General features: G+C 47.2%; 1 protein-coding gene across 4 annotated transcripts in view; it reads right to left on the bottom strand.

The window, feature by feature from the left end:
• Nucleotides 1–17,884, bottom strand: part of APBB2 (amyloid beta (A4) precursor protein-binding, family B, member 2) — a 304,616-nt gene that overhangs the window by 16,063 nt on the left and 270,669 nt on the right. For all 4 annotated transcript variants that reach the window (XM_012724124.1, XM_012724127.1, XM_012724126.1 and 1 more), the window contains one exon: nucleotides 6,516–6,521. In XM_012724124.1, coding sequence (XP_012579578.1) covers nucleotides 6,516–6,521 — 6 coding nt within the window. The remainder of the gene's footprint in view (nucleotides 1–6,515; nucleotides 6,522–17,884) is intronic.

Below are 17,884 nucleotides of genomic sequence, written 5' to 3'. Positions count from 1 at the left end.
GGAGGTGACCACATGGTGTGGCAGACCTCTCCTGACCCGCCCGCTGCTCCCCTCAGCAGTGTACTTCGTCGATCTGCTTGTTCTGCTGGCCAATGTCTCTGATGAATCCACTCACCCTCTGCATCTCTGGCCTGTACCCCGGTTCTGTATGAATAAATAAATCTTAAAAAAAAAATAGGAAGAAGGCATCACTTTGGAGACCATGCTCTGGGGGGGGGGGGGGCCCTTCCCTCTGGCTACTCTTTTCTCCTTGGTAAATCATAAATATACACAATTTCTAACCTCACATCATTTTCTGCCTCCGTAATTCCAAGCTCAGCCACCACTGTTCGAAGACTCAATCTCTCAAAGTTCCACGGTCACCCATGGAAAAGCAGCTTCTGTCTGTATTTCAAGAGCTCCAAATTTTTTTGCACCTGCTCTTCCTGTGCTGTTGCTCCAGCATCGGAGGTTGGCCCTCTGCTCCAGAAAGGTGACTCTCCAAGTGCACTCGTGAGGTCTCTTTCTGCCGCCCACCGCCCGCCTGCACTGTCTAGTCTGAACGACCCAGCACCTTGGCCTGCCTGGCCCTCTGGCCTAGATGCTCACAGCGTTGAAATTCCGCACCCCGAAGCATAGAGCTCCTCCAGCTCTGTCTGTTACTATACAGGTCTCAACTGTGTCTGTCCTCTCTCAGTCTCACCGGCAATGAACTGGGACTCAGGCCACCCGATTCTAGTCCCACTCCTGACTCCACTGAGCTATATGACCTTGGACCTGATGTCTAACCTCCTCTCTGACTGAGGGGTCAAAAGCCATGATTTCAAAGGCCCTTCCGGCTCTGATACGCTGCTGAAACATCCAAGGCCCATCCCCCGCTCTTGCCTGCTGAACAGCTGAGCAGAGCAATGGTAGGGTCTAGAGCAATGGCAGAGGATGAACTCGCCATGAGCAGCGGGCAGGGGGTGGGGCCTGCAGATGCCAGCTGCGTGCTCTTTCTTCTTTCCCATGCAACATCCTGGCAGTCATTTTTTAAAAACACTGCTTTAATCTCTACTTTCTCCTGGCTGAGGGAAGGTGATTAATGTTTAAGAGCAGCCACCTGGGACCCACAGAGGAGAACCTTGAGCAAGGTAGGTTGGTTTGGCAGTTTCATTTTGGACATCATTGGTCAGTGTTTTGTTTTTCGTTTTTGAAACAGCCATATCTCTTCCCGTTTCCTGCCAGGCACTAGGCTAACAGATTAGAGAGGTAGGAATGTCTTGGTCCAGGTCAGTGGGAGAATACAATGACTAGTCCTTCTGGAGTTCATCTGCTTCCAGAAAAAAACAAGTTTTCTCTTCTCACTATGGAGGTCAAGAGACTTGGGTACCTCCTATTTCATTTCCATGAAACATCCCGGAGCACCTTGAACTAGCTGAGGGCCCCAAATGTGGGGATTTATAAGGGACAGCAGCCCCCCCCCATGGTGAGACTTGCGGTAAGGTAAATTGAACACGTCCTATGCATGCAATTAAATACCTGGCTGAGCTAACCTCCTCATTATTTTGAACAGAAACCACACATCTCGGAACCGGGCATTTCAAAGACTGGCTTCTGCTAAAGTTCACAGTCCGAATGCCCAGAATCTAAGCATGTGTTACCTTACAGGAAAGGGAGAAATGATCTAGAGAAGCTGCTAGCCGGGATTTCCAGGGTGGGTCCCACACAATGACAAAGGGAAGGAGGCAGCCCTTTCCATTAGTGAAAGAACAGGAGCAGGGCCTGGAGCCCAGGCGGGCAGGCAGCCTCTAACAGCTGGAAAAGGTCAGGCGTTTCTTGTCTTGGAGTCTTAGAAGGAACAACTCCGGGGCTGTTGCCTCCAGAACTGTAAGGGAATAAATTCCTGCTGCTTTATGCCACACGTTGCGGTGATTTATGACCGCAGCAATGGAAGTAAATGCAGCTGCCAGTGGGCTTTATGTTCTCATTAAAGTATGCTGTGATAGTGAAGATCAGTGTATAAAAAAATGATTCAATTCACTTCCACAAATACTGTCTGAACCACTCTTAAGTGCCAGACAAACACGGGCCAGACTGAGCTCAAGAAGCCCACTGTGTAAAGTTCCAGCAGCTGCTGATTTGCACTGAGGTAGACAAAGGACCTCACCAGGGCCAGAGGGCAGGGCAGCTCATGGATATCCGAACGAGCATCAGCAAAGGCGAGGAAGCCCCCAGGAAACTGTGAGGACCTCAGTGGCAGCGCTGTGCTGTCCTCAGAGCTGGTAAGGGGGTACTCTGTCTGCAGGGGCTGGACAGTCACCCAGAATCTGTGGGCTGAGCACCTTCATTCTGTGTCAGGTCTGCCCTTACCCTGAGTCACCCAAGGCCAGTGACTTCATTTGACTCATTTGAAAAATTTCTTCTAGAGGGATAAAGTGACCAAAAGAAGGAGACCACTCACTAAGGCCTCCACTGTGGCCAGGTAAGGAAGAGCCAAGCTTTACTTCCGGGAGAAGAGGATAGAAGGGACAGACGGGAGAGGTACTGGATGGTCAGCAGGTAGGACTGAAGGTGAAGGTGTGCTAGAGGAGGGGGAGAATTCAGAACTCTGGGGGCCCTGCTGGGACAGCTAATTCCCTTGCATTGGGGTGGGAGAGAAGGTTTGGTAAAGGAAGCATACTGAGCAATAGGTGTGGGTGCTTAAGATGCAGGTAGTGGGGGGGTTAGGGGGGAGGCAGGCCCACTAAGCAGTTGCACTCAGTCCCTGAGCTCAACCCCAAGGAAGAAAGGCATCTAAAGGCTGAGCGGAGGCCAGGGGCCCAGTGAAAGTGGAGAAAGATTCTGGGAAAGGGCAGGTCCAGGAGAACTGGCAACAAAGACACCAGGGAAAGGGTGTCTGGGCAGAGTGGGAGTCATCAGAGCAGCGATAGAGACTGATATTTACAGTAGGGAGGGAGGTCGTGGTGACCCTGGCCTTCTGGGCCCTGTCCCTGGAACAAGGAGTGCCAGGACAGGAGACTGAGGAATGCAGGAGTTAAAAGAACATTGATTTTTTTTTTTTTAAAAGCTTCTCATTCTGGAATCTTCAGTGAACCCCATGTCCCACCACACAGCTTCAGCAACACACCACCAACTCACTCATGCATAGAGCTTTTCCTGCTCACTGTTCAGGTCCTTAGAAGACCCTGTGCTCACGGGTAAGAGAAATCAAATATTTTCTAGAACTTGTCCTGCATTTGGGCTGGGGGTGGGGGGTGGGGGCAATGAATTGCTTTATGGTAACCAAACCTCCACAATCAGAGAATTCTTGCCAGACTAACCTGGCACCATCAGCCCGTGTTCTAATCTGGGAGGAAAGAGAGGATGGGGGGGCCACTGAGGCTCTTTAAGGAGCCTTCACCCATGGGGCCCTCAGTGCTGTCCACCCCTCACGTCTCTTTTCAGAACCATTGGCCCTCAGGCTTCTATCCACGCACCCCATTGGCCTGCACGGCCCAGGGCCTCTGTGTGCTCATCTATCATCTATCAAACTACAGAGCTGGCCCGAGTGAACGTGCAGGTCCGGTCAGCGCCTGGATCCCATCTTTTCCAACAACAAAGTCTTCTGGATGTCTGTCTGTCTGTCTGTCTGTCTAACACAGGGTCCTGCCACTCAGCAGCAAGAGCCACCTTGTTCTTCGCTCTGGCTCACTCCATTTACAATGCTGGATGAGGAGTCACTTGCTAAGGAGGCGCTGCTCTGTCCCCTCTCCCAGCTCAAGGAAGGGGAATCAACTTTTTGTTTATACCCCAGGGAGTGGGAGGTTTACCGAACAGCCAGTGGTGCCTGGTTTTTAGCAGAAGTGAGCACCTTTCCCGGTTTACTGAGCCTCTGTGTTTGCAAGGCTTCTCCTTCCTGTCCTTTTGCTGTTCTCCCTGCAATGGCATCTCGAGGGCAGGCCTTGGAAGAATGTCAGTGCTCACACATCTTACGTGACAGCTTCAATTTTTTTAATGGCGAAGAAGGCAAAAGACTGCTTCTGTTGTTCTCAGTTGAACGGCATTCGACACACCCGATAAGGGCTTGATCCGTCTTTGTGGAATGAATCAACAATTCTTTATCTGAGTGGGTTCTATTAAAAAAATAGCCAAAACAGAACCGCACAAACTTTCCCTAAAAATCTCCCTTGCAACACTCTCAGGGAAATGTTTTCCCCTTCTCAGGAGGAGCTAAGGGACATGTGCAGACTTCGTAAAAGTTACCTTGGCGACCTTTCAAAATCCCATTGATGGTGCCTGGACAGGTGGTACCTAGAATATTCAGTGACAGGATATTCCATTTACATAATAAATCGGCGCGCTCTGTTGTTGGAAAGGCTCCCAGGGAAGCAAAATACAGTTTTTTCTAAGTGATGAATTGAAACTTGCCATCCTGCCACTTTCATTTGTTAGATTTAGCTTTGCCTTCTGGAGCAGTCCAAAACCAGCTGACCATGTCAATTATGAGATAACACAGGCAGCAATTCCTCCTCCCCACTCCCCGCCTCCCTTTCCTATTAAACTCTCTTCCGTTCATCTCGCCAGATCTCCTGTTAGCATTCCTTGCCTTCAGAAGATGATGAAGACGTCCACAAACTCCATATTTACTCAGATCAAATACATGCTATATCTGATGTCAGGAATTTCTGGAGACTAGCACAGCACAGGTGTTTAATGAACAGTGGTTATGATAAGGAACCAAGTCAAAGAAAAAGCCCACTCTGAAGCCCTGCCCCATAGGAGATGCGTTAATATTGGCACTTATACGAACTACATTAAGACTCATTGAAACAGTCCTTCCCTCTCAGCTTTTCTTCCCTTAGAAGTTTTATGCCACCAGAGTGGTCATGATAGCAGAAGGAAGGTCCCACGTGCAAGTAAGGTCAAACATACAGCACAGATATGTGGTCCAAGCGTCCCATTTCTAAACAATAAAGAACTTCTCTCCTCTGCTTCACCTGCTCACAGCCCAGAGGGAGAAGGAGTCCTATTTTCGAAACTTCTTTGCCTAACTGTGATTATTTTCTGATTATACTTTGAAAATCTTGTTTTGGGGGCTGGAGGAGGGAAGAAGGGACACCATCGCCCTAGATGGCCAATCCAGAATGGTGCACATAGATTCTCATTCTGTGGGCATCACTAGTTCCCAAAGCTCAGGTTCTACTTGGTCAACTCAACTGGTTTTTTCCCTTTTCACAAGCTGAAGATGCTCAGGGCCAAAGCCGGCTACCTCATCACCTGCCAGCTGAGCAAATGCATACATTCGGCAAGAATCCTTCACAGGGGCTTCTTCCTGAGCGCCACAGTCAGTTTGAATTGTATATTGGAAATTCTACCACCTACAAATAATCAAGGTGGCTTAGGCAGACTAGAATTTGTAGCTAACTCTGGAATGGAATCTTGCTGCTAATACTCAGAGCAACTGCTTCTCACTCCCAAGAGACGGGAATAAACATGTGGGGGTGAGTACCAGCCAACATCTGAAAATATCATCCTCACTGGCTTAGACAGGACTTGGTATTTTAGATGAGGGAGCTCTCCTCTAAATGCCCAGCTCACTTCCTCCAGAAACTTCCACCACACCTCCAGGTCAGGGATCCCCTCAAAAGCTACTGGAGAGCCAGTCCAGTCTGCAAGTTTACTTAAACCCTCTGCAAGGCTGAAGAGAAAGCCCCATCCAGTCTGCATGCTTTCTCTTTCCCTCCTCACGGCTGAGCAACAATGCAGTTTCTGTAAGCAAAAAATGGCTGCTGGTCCCACCAGGTGGGGAGTCACTGGGGGCAACTAACCACAATGCGGGACTGTATGTATCTCTTTTATCTTGTCCACTGGTCATCATGGTCTTTCTTTCAAGGAGAAAAATTTCAAGACTGTCTTCTTCCCAAAGATTGAGTTGTATTTTTAAATAATAGCACATGGAAGAATGGAGCTGGAAGTGCCAGGCAGATGGTCAGGCTGGCCCCAGAGCCCTGGAAACACACCCGCCCGATGCAGAAATACCTCTCACTGCAGAGCTGCAGCCTTTCCATCGTTACATTCTTTTCCGAGTGGGAAGAATTCCATGTATTTTGACTACTAATTGAGACTGATATTGAGTCAGTCTTTGGCTATTAGCCCAGAGCTAAGCAAAACTGCAGAACATCATGTCACCAAGTCCTCGTATTAAGTGTTGAAGAAGCACACAAGGCCCCTTATACCACCTGGTGCAATCTACTTATTTCTATGTTAGCTTCTCCCTCGCATGCTCACTAGCTTTTTCTCTAGCTGCTAGTTATTTCCTAAACTTAATTACTCTGACAACCATCTTCCCCAAAGAGTCAAATGTGACAGAGGACCAGGGACTCTGGTGCCATTGTAGCCTGTGACTGAGGTGTATGCCACAGAGAATGATGACGACCAAGGGTTAAATAAAACAAAGTCTTGCCTTCTGAAAACAACAACGGCTGTGATGATGGCAACACACATGAAAAAAGCAAGTGAGCTTTGCCAGACACTTAGAACACCATGAAGGGGAGAAGTGAAAATCGGGTGGTTACCTCTCTCTGAATCCGGGCAGGCATGAGGGAACAGAGCAGAAACAACATGTTAGCATTCACACGGCATCCGGTAAAGAAAACAGTCCCGTTCACAGCAACGCTGAGTGCTGACATCCCGCCTCATTCCCAACTTCACTGCAATTAATAGCCTTTTCATGCTTATTTTAGCTGAACTCTATTTGCACAGAAGTGTGTATTTTGAGCCATGTTACGATGAAGCCAAGAGATGCCAGCTGAGTTTAGAGCAACATATCAACCGGGGGAGGTAACTAAGCTTAAAATATCATAGTCAAATACAGGAAGCTGTTTGCAGTAAACACTGGCAGAGGACTTATCTTCATCTTCCAGCTCCACCTGCTCCCAATAAAAAACATACGGGAACAATGACCCAGAAGCAGCCTTACCTGTTTTACCAACACTTCTGACATTCTATTAATAGAGTCACAACATTATCATGGAAACATTTTCACTGCAATACATCGAGAGGCCAACAGAGCAGAATGGGGAGTAAAGAGAGAGAAGTGGGCAGACCAGCAAATGAAAGTTCCTGGGGTGAAGGCAAAAATGAGCCCGGGAAGAGGGCGGAAAGGGACAAAGTGAGCAGTGTGGGGCTTGCGGCCCAAGCACTTTGAGTTCCAGTCCCAGGGCTTCCCTGAGCCCCCAGGGTGACTCCTAAAGTCACTTAGCCTCCTGACCTGCCCATCAGCCCATTCCCTTCTGGTCGGTCACAGCCCATTGGAAGGGCCAGAGCACACTGTCTCCCCTCCTCTGCAGGGTCACACGCCTAAGCTACACAAAGCACCTGGTCCGAAGAGGCAGGGTAACCAGGAGGAAAGGAAAAGACAGCTGAAAAGAAACCTGTTCTTTCTGGCACCCTGCGCCTGGGTCACAGAGCAGCCAGCCTTGCAGGGCCCTGCAGAGATGCTGGCTGGGACCATGTGGCAGACAGCGAGCAGGCCAACAGGAAGCATAAAGGCATTAAGCAGACCGAAGAGTTGCGCATCCTTATGCAGGGACAGGGAGCAATGCCCATGGGGTATTGGGGTATTAAGTGGGGGGCGGGGGTGGCCAGGGAGGAGGGACAACTTACAAGCAAACACTGCAAGTATAAGGTCTCAGAGACAAAACAACAAAGTCTCTGTACATGTTCATCTATGCACAGTGACAAATGTGGAACAATATTGTCACAGGGCAGCCCAGTATGAAATGGGCTGCCTGTCTGTGGATCCTCACCCGCGTGCTTAGAATTCAATTGTTACTGCAGGCACACACAAAAGGGTCAAAAATGGTTTTATGTACAAAGGGGAAAGGAAAAGGAACAACCCAGGAAAAGAGAGAGGTGCAAAGTAACTAGAATATCCTACCAGCTTCACTGACTTGCACCTCCAGTAACACACCAAAAGCCCATCAAGAGCCAAGGGACCAGCCTCCAGCCACATGGTCCAGAGTGAGAGCACATCTAGCATGGCTCCTTTATATACTCCCAGAAGTTGCAGAATCCCTACTTAGCTCTGGGTCCTTGGGTCCTTGCAGTTCTCTCCTTGGTACTTCTGGGAGTTGTAGTTTCAATAACTGGAATAGGGGGTGGAGTCCACAAAACTCTGCAGCATTCCTTCAGGACACCCTTTCCCCCTAACAGTATCTGCACTGGTACATTTATCTTATGGTGCATGGAATTTTTTATTTACTATTGTTTTATTTACTATTATTTACTATTGTTGTATTGAGTAACACACAACAAGCACATATGATTTCTATAATAAAAACATGTAAACACCTACCTCTCATTGTTTGAGGGAAAGCAGTGTGATGGCATGCTCAGGTAAAACACTACGGTCCCTGACTACCAGTAAGCCTCTGACAACTCACCTTTACTGAGCCGTGGCTCCAGATGTCCTACAGCAACTTCAACTACTGTTCTCACTGGATGAAGAAATGGGTTCAGAGGAGCTGGATCAAGGTCACACAGCCAGGATCTGGTGAAGTCAGGGTTTACTAGGCCTACAAGGCTCTAAGTCCTGTCTTTTTGGAAATCGCCTATGATGGGTGCCCTACATTTCACTGCAGAACCAGCCAATGCATGTCTCCCAAGTGACCCACAGGTTTGCTAGGCACATGTGTTCAAGAAAGGGCTGAAGGGTTTGGCTGAGAACTGGGTTGTAGGGAAGTAGGACAGGCCAGTCCCTTTCCTGACATGTGAATTTTTGGTGGGCGAGAAGCCAGCTGAAAATTCACAAGCAAGTCCCTGTGGACTGAGAGACTAAGGGAGTTGTTCAAATACTGCTGTAGCTGTGTTCCTTGGGGCACATGACTTACCTCTTCTTTTTCCCGGCCACCCTGCTGGTAGGTGGCAGCTCCTCAGAACCTGCTTCTTTATCAGTGAGAGGGGGATAAGGACCCCTCTTGGGGGTAATCATGAGGATTTAATGTGCAGAATAGTCCCTGACAGGCAGGTAGCAAACGTCTCCCAAGCAAGGAAGCCCACCCTAGAGGAGTACATGTGGCCTGCACCTCAGATTTGTGGGATACTCTTTGTCACGGGATAAGGCTGCATGTCCCTCTGTGCCATGTGGGCTCCATAGCAAGATCGGTCTTTGGGACAGTGTGGATGATCAACACAGCATCCAAAGATCTGGATTCCAGCCCCACTCTAAAGTGACCTTCAACAGATCCCTGAGCTGCTTTGAGTCTCTGGTTTCTCATCTCAGCCCAGATGCTCTAGAATTTTCCCAGTGCCCAGATTTTTATCAGAGAAGGATGTTTTACTAAAAAAATACAAGTGGGTAGCATTTCTTTAACTAGTTTTTGGTTGATGCCAGAGGCCTTTAGCTTTTAAATTCTTAATAAAAAGTCTATGCTGGGCCTCCCTGGTGGTGCCAAGGGGTTAAATCTCAACAAAGTTGGGCTTCTGCCTTGGTGGAGCCATTCTGAGAGCAGAAGAGGCTAGATTTAGAGCCAGGCACAAGCTCACCCCCTTCTCACCATACAAGATACCAATGGGAAGAATTACACCCCAAGATGAGTCCTGCACCCAGTGCACCCCTGATCAGCATGCTCTTGGTGGCTATCTTGGGAAAATGGATGTGGGAATAGTTGGCAATAGTTGGCAATATTCCAACAAATAGTTGGAATTCGGTGAGCTAATAGAACTTGGCATGTGTAATTGGGCATCCAAATGAATAGGAAAAAAACTATTCCAGAATGACAAAGTCTGTTCCATTTTTTGGGGAAAAGGACACATCTCCTCGTCCCGGTGCAACCACCTACTTCTCATGCAAAGCACAACCATTGACTTTTAACAAATTGAACAAGGAACACAGACACACCAGTGGCCTCCTCCATCCATCTGCAAAGCCTGCTGCTTCGTGTTACTTTTTCATCGCTTATTTTTCCTCACAGAGTCTCTGGAGCCCAGCAGCATTAGCCCCATGGCCATGCAGGAAAAAAACTATTGACTTTATTTCATGAAAATTCTCACACCAACGCCTGAGCTGGACAGTTAATTTTTACCCTCAGCTACAAGGGTTTCTGGTTTTTGTTCACGATCTGTTAGCGCCCATATTAGCCATTTTTCTTTAACTTCCTCATCTGTAAAATGGGAGTAGTAGTGGTGCTCTCTTCCAAAGAGCACCATGAGGATTATATTGCCCTGTGAGGCTCACAGTGAGAGGGCAGAGTGTGGACATCACACACACACACACACACACACACACACACACACACACACACCCGCCGGGCTGAGTGTGGACATCACAAACACACACACACACACACACACACACGCACACACACCCCCGCCGGGCTGTACCCTCGTAGGGGGAGGAGGAAGCCGACTGACAGGAAGATTTCAAACCTGTTTCACACCACGGACCATTAGGAATCTGAAGAAGGCATTTGGGGGGGAAAAGTGCACACACCCCTAACTATCTGACAATACTGGGAGGTGGGAGAAGACATCTGAATCTCACTTGCAGACCTTTTTAAAATCCACACCCCACAAGTGAAAGACCGCTGAACTGAACTCACATTATGCAAATTTACCATCTGGTCTGGTGATTGTTAGAGAATCAGCTCTGCTCCTTCCCAGGTCCAAGAGTTGGGAGAAGGGCCTCTCTCTGACCACAGGTGTCTTAGCTTTGTAAAGTGAGCCCAATTCCATCCTCCTGTTTCCACCCCTAAACCCTGAAGGCTGTTAACTGTTCACCCTCAGACACAGGAGAGTTTCAGCATCAGTAAGTGCAAAGCTGAGGATCTAGTGATTTAGGCCATTGAAATTCATGGCACATTCCTCTAAACAAAGGACTTTCTCATTCCACTGGGGAGAAGACACAATAGTTACCAGTCAGCTTACTAATGAAGGGAAAAAGGATATGTAAGAGCAGCCAGGAAATGAGTATTTTTGATGAGAGTCAGAATTAAGCCATATTACACAAACTTACCTCTCTGAGTACTTGAGAGAAAAGAGAACACACACACAACTTATATTTGTTCTCAAGTGACGGAAAACCAGAGCTGTGTTAGGGTTTGGGGGTATGAAGTTCAGGGCATTGCCCTACGATGATGTTAATTCCACTTGATGTAGGAAACTGAGCCAAAAAGCCACCGATACCCAGAGGGCTGCTCCCAGTCACTGGTATCTGTGAATATTCAGAGACTTCGATCCAGAGGAGGGAGGATGACAAGGGAAAGTAGTTTCTCAGCCCAAAGTGCCACAAGCAACTGATTAGACAGACAGACAGACAAAACTCCCTGTCTGAACCACAGTGTGCCCGAGGATGGATTCCCTTCAACCCCACAAACCCAGCGCCGTATTTTTCAGTCTGTTTCTGAATTTTTAAGATTTAACGCTCTCACCATACAGGCAATACCCATTTCTTTGTGCAGATAAATGCAGAGTACCAGTGCAGACAGCACACAAAGCCAAGCGATTGGCTTTCACTTGAATTTTGGAAGCTTTCAAGTAAGTACCAGTATCTCAGACAGCCTGTAAACGCGACACTAAACAGACATCTACACAAGGAAAACTGCTAAGACAGAGTAACAATAGCGGCGTCTATTTATTGACCCAGGAGGCTTTGTGCTTGGTGCACATTATTGCCACGCGACACAATAACCCTGCAGAGGGAGCATCCTAACTCTGGTTTCACAATGGAGGAATCTAAGGATAGGCAATCGAAGTGACCTTGCTTAAGCACTCACAGCTGGAAAGTGGTGGCTCTGCAAAAGGAACGTAGGTCTGAGTGGCTGGTCTGTCTTTGGCTGGGTGGCTTTCTCGGGCACCTAAGCTGGCCTCCCTCCTGATTAATTGGCTCTTAGGACCCTGCTGAAGAGAGGTTTCCTCACTCTCCTGCTCCTGTTTCTATCCCTAATGGACTTCTGGTCCCACCACTGCTGGACCTGCTGACAATCTGAAAGTGCTAGGTGTGGTTGAGGTGACTTCCAGGGCAAAGGCTGAGGGTGGCAACCTGACACAGCAGCCACTTAGTCTGTTGCTCCCAGGTTACCAGCCCCGCTGGTTATCTGCTTAACTGGCTGAATCCTTCCACTGAATCCTTCTATTCTCAAACACCCAAGCCTGTTTCTGCCTTGAAACCTTTGCACTCACTGGGGCTGGTGCATATCTCCTCAACTTTCCCAGAGAGGATGCCTCCTTATCATCACTGCCCTTAGAAGCCCCCTCCAGCCTGCTCAGGCACTGCCAGCACTCCCAGCCATCTGAAGTGCCCTGCTTCGTGTCTGTCCATGCCCCTCCCTTGCAAGGGGTAACACCCAAGGGGGCAGGAACCTCTCTGCCAGTTCCCTCACTACAAAGTGGGGAAACAGAAATTATTTTCCGATGAATGAATGAATAAATCACTAAAGAGGACAAACGGAGAACTCCCCCCCTCCCTTCTGCCTGATCATGTCGGGGAGAACCTAGAGAATGATGTTGTGAATAGGAGGGTTGGCTGATTTCTGCTCCTGCTATTGTTTAGCAGACACTGCACTTTAAAAACTACTTTAGTTCATATTCTGTTTTCATGTCATCTGAAACAATGTTAATAAAACATATTTCATCTGAATGAGCAGGACGGAAGTGCAGAGAAGATTATTAATCTCTCCTGACTATTTGAAACAAAGCAGATCTATCCACTGCTCTTCTCCGGCAGAAACAGCAGCAATGTTTCCAGAGCTCCTAACCAGATTCCTTCTTTGGGAAATTATTTTAAGTGAAACACAGCTCCTTCTCTTCTGCAGAAATCAATGTATAAATTTCCCTTGTGTATTGATTCCTACCAAGATTTACCAACTCTCCAGATGGTTATTTTTATATTTTTCCTTTTGAAGAAATAAACCCTTACTTATCATTTAGAGAAGAGACTCCAGACACTGCACTCTAAGAGCAGTATGAACCCTGGCCCCGGGAGGCATTCCCATGCTTCCCCAGAGGTACACAGTGTCCATGCAGCGGTTCTCGTGTCCATGCAGACTGAAAGAACGCTGAGTCCTCCTATTCACCTAGGCTGTCTGGGAAGCCTTTTCCTTACCATCAGAAAGAAGCAGTCTTAAAAAAAAAAAAAATACACTCTCATGACATCTATTTTTACCACTGAGTCTACCCTCCTTTTATTGTTTTATCTTTTCCTAGTTGACAAAACAGGATAAATAAACCATCTTGAAGAAGTTCAAATGCAGGCCTGGAGTGTTGACATTAGAAGGGTATGCCACAGAAGCACCCAATGCCCTCAAAGAATACCCAATACCCTCCAAGATTCTCTTTGGGCACAAGGTTGCAGAAACCTTGCCTGGCCAAAGGTGATCGAGCCTTCTGCCTTCTCTTTTCATGTTGTGACTACGGATTCCAGTGAGTTCTCGCAAACTCTGGCCCCAGGATCGCAGACCATACCCGCCTCACTGGCACAAACACACACGTCTGCTTACTGCTGTCTAGGGCTGATTTTATGCTACCAGGCCAGAGCCGAAAAGCTGTAGTAGAAACCATATTGGCTATGGAGCCTAAAATATTTCATCTGTATTTTTCATACAGAAAAATTGCCAAGCCCTGCTCTAAAGGACAACCTAATTCAGGCGCGCAGCATACAATGTGGACAAACACCGAGTTAGAAACAGCTAAGTAATCTGTGGGCCCACTGGAAAAGAAACACGTGAGCCTATGTGTGAAAACATTAAGACTTCTAAGGTAACAGCAGAGCATTTAACTGAGCATGCATCAAACCTGTGTGAATGGCTGAGCTGGTGAAGCAATAATCCTTGTTAGAGGTGATAGACTCCAGGCCAGCTAGAATCCACTCCACCCGAGGGCAGGAATAAGAATGCTTCCAATTGGTAGTTTCTTTGGAAACCAAAATCTTTTTCCTCAACTGAAATCTTCCATGGATGCTCAACATGTGAGCCAGATCAATATGGAGCACTACTCCAGACATTTTATTCAAAAAGGTCACCAGGAGGCTATGAGTCTGCTTACAGTGTTTAGTGTGGAGAGGAGAAAATACAAATCCAAGCGCATGAGGCGATAAGCCCTAGACTCCTTGAGAACAGCATTTTCATGTCATCTGACAAACAGATGCATGCTTTGACATGACAGAATCAGGCCAAATCAGTCCCAACCGTCAGGCGTGCTCCCTGCCACTGCGCTTGCCTCCATCATAATTATTTCAACTGTCATAATTTATTCATCCCCGACAAGCATACATGTTCTAGGGCATTCAGTCCAGGCTTCCAGATCAGAAAGGTTGGCAGCGCTAGTCACTCCAGCTCTTTATCGTCTGCCTAAAATCCACAGTGGCATCTATCAATTTACAGAGAGACACATACACTCACTCACACACACTCTCTCATACCCACACTGCAAGACCAAATCAAAGTTGGCTTTGAAGCTAAAGTTCCACAACAAAGAAGATGTAAGTTGTCAAGTTCACAAATCTAAAGCTAAAAAGGAAGTGGCAAAATCCTATCTGAAACCATCCATACTAGAATAGTACATTTCTGTACTTTATAGATATAAGGAAATGATTTGTCTAACAAAACACTCAGTGCATTTCCAGCAAAGTCACTAAGGAACTTTACTTCCTGACTCGAATACATCTAGAACACATTTTATTTACAAAAGGTCTTACAAAACTGAGGAAAGGTGCAGTAATTATGTATGACTTTAAGCCTACACCTATCTTCTAACTTTGATCCTTTACTTTTTTTAAGATTTATTATTTGTGCATACAGAACTGGGGTACAAGCTAGAGGTGCAGGAACGGTGAAAGGATTCACCAGAGACAGAGTGGGGAGCAGAACAGGCAGATCGACAAAGAACACTGCTGAGCTGAGAGGAGCAGCGGGTGGGTCAGGAGAGGTCTGCTGCACCATGTGGGTCATTTGCACTGAAGTGGCTGTGGCTAGCTTGCAGTGCTGCATCTCTGCCTGTTGCGCCCCGAGGGAGGGTCTGATCCTTTACTTTTATAACAGAAGAAACAAAAAGCTCAGGGGTCAGATCACAGGCCGAGGATCATCAAGGCAATACAGGGTGAAAATGGCTTGGAAAAATGGCCAAATACATAATCACTTCACTCACTATGGCTCCTCCATGTAGGAGAAAAAAAGGAAATTAAGTCAAGGTCTTGACACAACATAAATTCAAAGTCAGCTGCTGCTCCTTTGCCTTATAAACTTGTTCTTCCACAGTCCATATTCCTGTTAATGTATATTTCCAACAGAAATAAACTGAATCTACAAGCCCAGTGGGTCTAGCTTACACCCCTTTCTACATCTTCTGCAGTCAATCCTCTCAGCCCATCTCCATGGCCTGTTTCTCTTGCCCTTTGCCACTACTTGATCTTTCCTGGACCAGGATTTACTCACTGGTCCCCCAGCTTCGACTAGCATCACAAACATCTATTCCCTTTAGTCCCCAACATCTATTCCCTTTAAAGTGTTCACTGAGACCTTTCTATTAAAAAAACAAAAACCAAACAAACAAACAAACAAACAAAACAAAAACCAAGATGCTCCCATCAATATCATCTTTCAAAGGCTTCTCACGACCTTAAAAGAAAACCGGCGTCTTCACCCGTAGCCAAGAAGCCCTGTCTGCTCTTGCAACCACCCTTCCCTGGGCACAGCACCAGCTGCCTGGTGCCCGTGAACGTGCTAAATGCGCTTTGCTCAGAGCTCCCCACTCGCTCCCTGTGCTCCTGGCGTCTTCTCAGCCTTCAAGCTCAACTCAAATGTCACCTGCTAGAATGGGCTGCCCTGAGGGACCCATCTCCCCACTGACCTACTCTCTCTTGTACTGTGCGCTTGAGGGGTCTTGGCACTTTTATAATCGAGATCATCTTGCTCCCTGAATTTTCCTTCTTGTCTTCTGCCTCTTCGAACTCTGTCTGCCCCAACCCTCATGGACCTCACAAAATGGCTGATGCACAGCAGATGTTCCAGATCTGCTGAATAGCAAATTCACCCAGATTATAAATATCACATACATGGATGGTCCCAGTTAAACCCTAGAAATAAAAATGAAACATTCCCACGCATATTAAGTCATAAATTTTCTTATCCTCTGCCAAGTACCAACCCAAAGGTCTACGAATTTCTCAACAATTTCTGTGTTTAAAATAGGCACTCAGGAAAGAAAGTTACACTACTTGTTAGTATGATTTCATGTGACCCTGGAAATTTGTGGAAAAGTCAGAAAAATCAGAAGAATAAAAAGTTAAATTGCAAAAACCCATTTAAAGTAGAGAAACAGTAAACAGGGGTCTTCCAAATGTAATTCAGGTCTCTAAACAAAGACTTACCTCTCAACACTTGGGGGACAGTGGGCAGATGTAAAGTGGTACAGGAAGAAATTAATTTCTCGGAGGGTTAGTTATCTTAAAGCAGTTAAGATGAGAGTAGGAGACTGAATGTCTTTGAAACAGACCAGGAACAATACATCCAAATGAACAATGCTACTGTTCAAATTCAGGCCCACCTTGCAGTCCCAGAGCCCTCTGAGCAGTAGACCTGATCAAGGTGATAAGCTGGTCCAGAAGATAAGGTGGTCCAAGAAGGGCAGAGACGACCCTTGGAGGGAAGGTGAGTTGACTCACTGGTTGATTAAACTACAGCCCAGGGCTAAACTGCCCGCTAGGAGGCAGCAGCCATCAGCAGCACCTGCTCTGGGCTGGGTGTGTGTGTGTGTGGGGGGGGTTGGGGGGAGGGCAGTGTGTGTGTGTGTGGGGGAGGTTGTGGGGGATGGACGTCCCAGGTAGGCTCCAGTGAGAGGACCTGTGGTCAGACCCCACCAGCAGGGAGGATGCTCCAGGACGGGAAGACACTTGTTGCTTTCCCTTTCAGCCACTAGTGCCACAGCCCAGCACATGGCAGGCAGCCAACAAATAGTTAACTAAATAACCACCATTGCTCAAAAGACAGGAACCAGGTGTCAGAAGTGAGAGTTCTGGCTAACCAGCACGCAGCAGACCCACCTCTGGCGTCAAGGACATAGGCCCCTCGTCAAAGTAACTGGGGAGCTTTGTGGAAAGTCTTTTCCCTGGGGAGTTTTTCACTTTTCTTTTTGGACAACACAGTCACTGATAACTTTTACAAAATCAGAGACAAAATTTACAATGGTGAGTTCAGGACTATTTTCCTCATGCCTCTGACTTTTTGGGAGAGGTCTCGGGACACCTAAGATGCCTTTCACAAAGCAAAGAACTCAAAGACAGACACGGTCTTTGGGAAGAAAACTTACTGCTTTGGTGTCAGAACAAGGCTGAAAGAGGGGCTGGCTGCTTCCCGGCTGAGGAAAACAAAAAGAATGTGAGGAGAGCGGGCAGAGCCCACCATTCATGAAACAAGTCAAAGCCCGGCTGCAGCTGCAGTTAGAAAAAGAAAGGAAAAAAGACTAATGGAATTGCCCCCCCCCCCCACACACCTCCTCCAGATTCGCATCTAACATATTAATTAGGGAATCGATGGATGGATTCTGTTGTAGTACAGTAGGGGAAAATAGATAAGGTTGCTTGAGAACCTGATCAACTCTTGTCGAAATTTTAAAAACGTTCTTCCTACACACACACACACACACACACACACACACACACACACACACACACACACACACACACACACACACACACACCACCTTCTTCAATACCAAGGGGAAGCACATTAAGTTGGGTGCTTTTTTACAATTTGGGAATTGGAGATACGTTCCCACATGAAAGTCACGCCCGATGTTCTAAGCCATTTAACAAAAATTATTTGGCAGTGCACAGTCTTTCTACACCGGAGAACACGGTTTTCACCCAAATACTGGAGTGTCAAGATCCTGCGATTATTTTTCCCTCCTCAGATAGACAAGACGACACACACGCGGAGTCACCAGGGGCATG

The sequence above is a fragment of the Condylura cristata genome, unplaced genomic scaffold (assembly GCF_000260355.1).
Source record: "Condylura cristata isolate star-nosed mole 26May11 unplaced genomic scaffold, ConCri1.0 scaffold00012, whole genome shotgun sequence".
NCBI classification, from domain to species: domain Eukaryota; kingdom Metazoa; phylum Chordata; class Mammalia; order Eulipotyphla; family Talpidae; genus Condylura; species Condylura cristata.
This window is presented reverse-complemented; position numbering and strand designations above follow the sequence as displayed.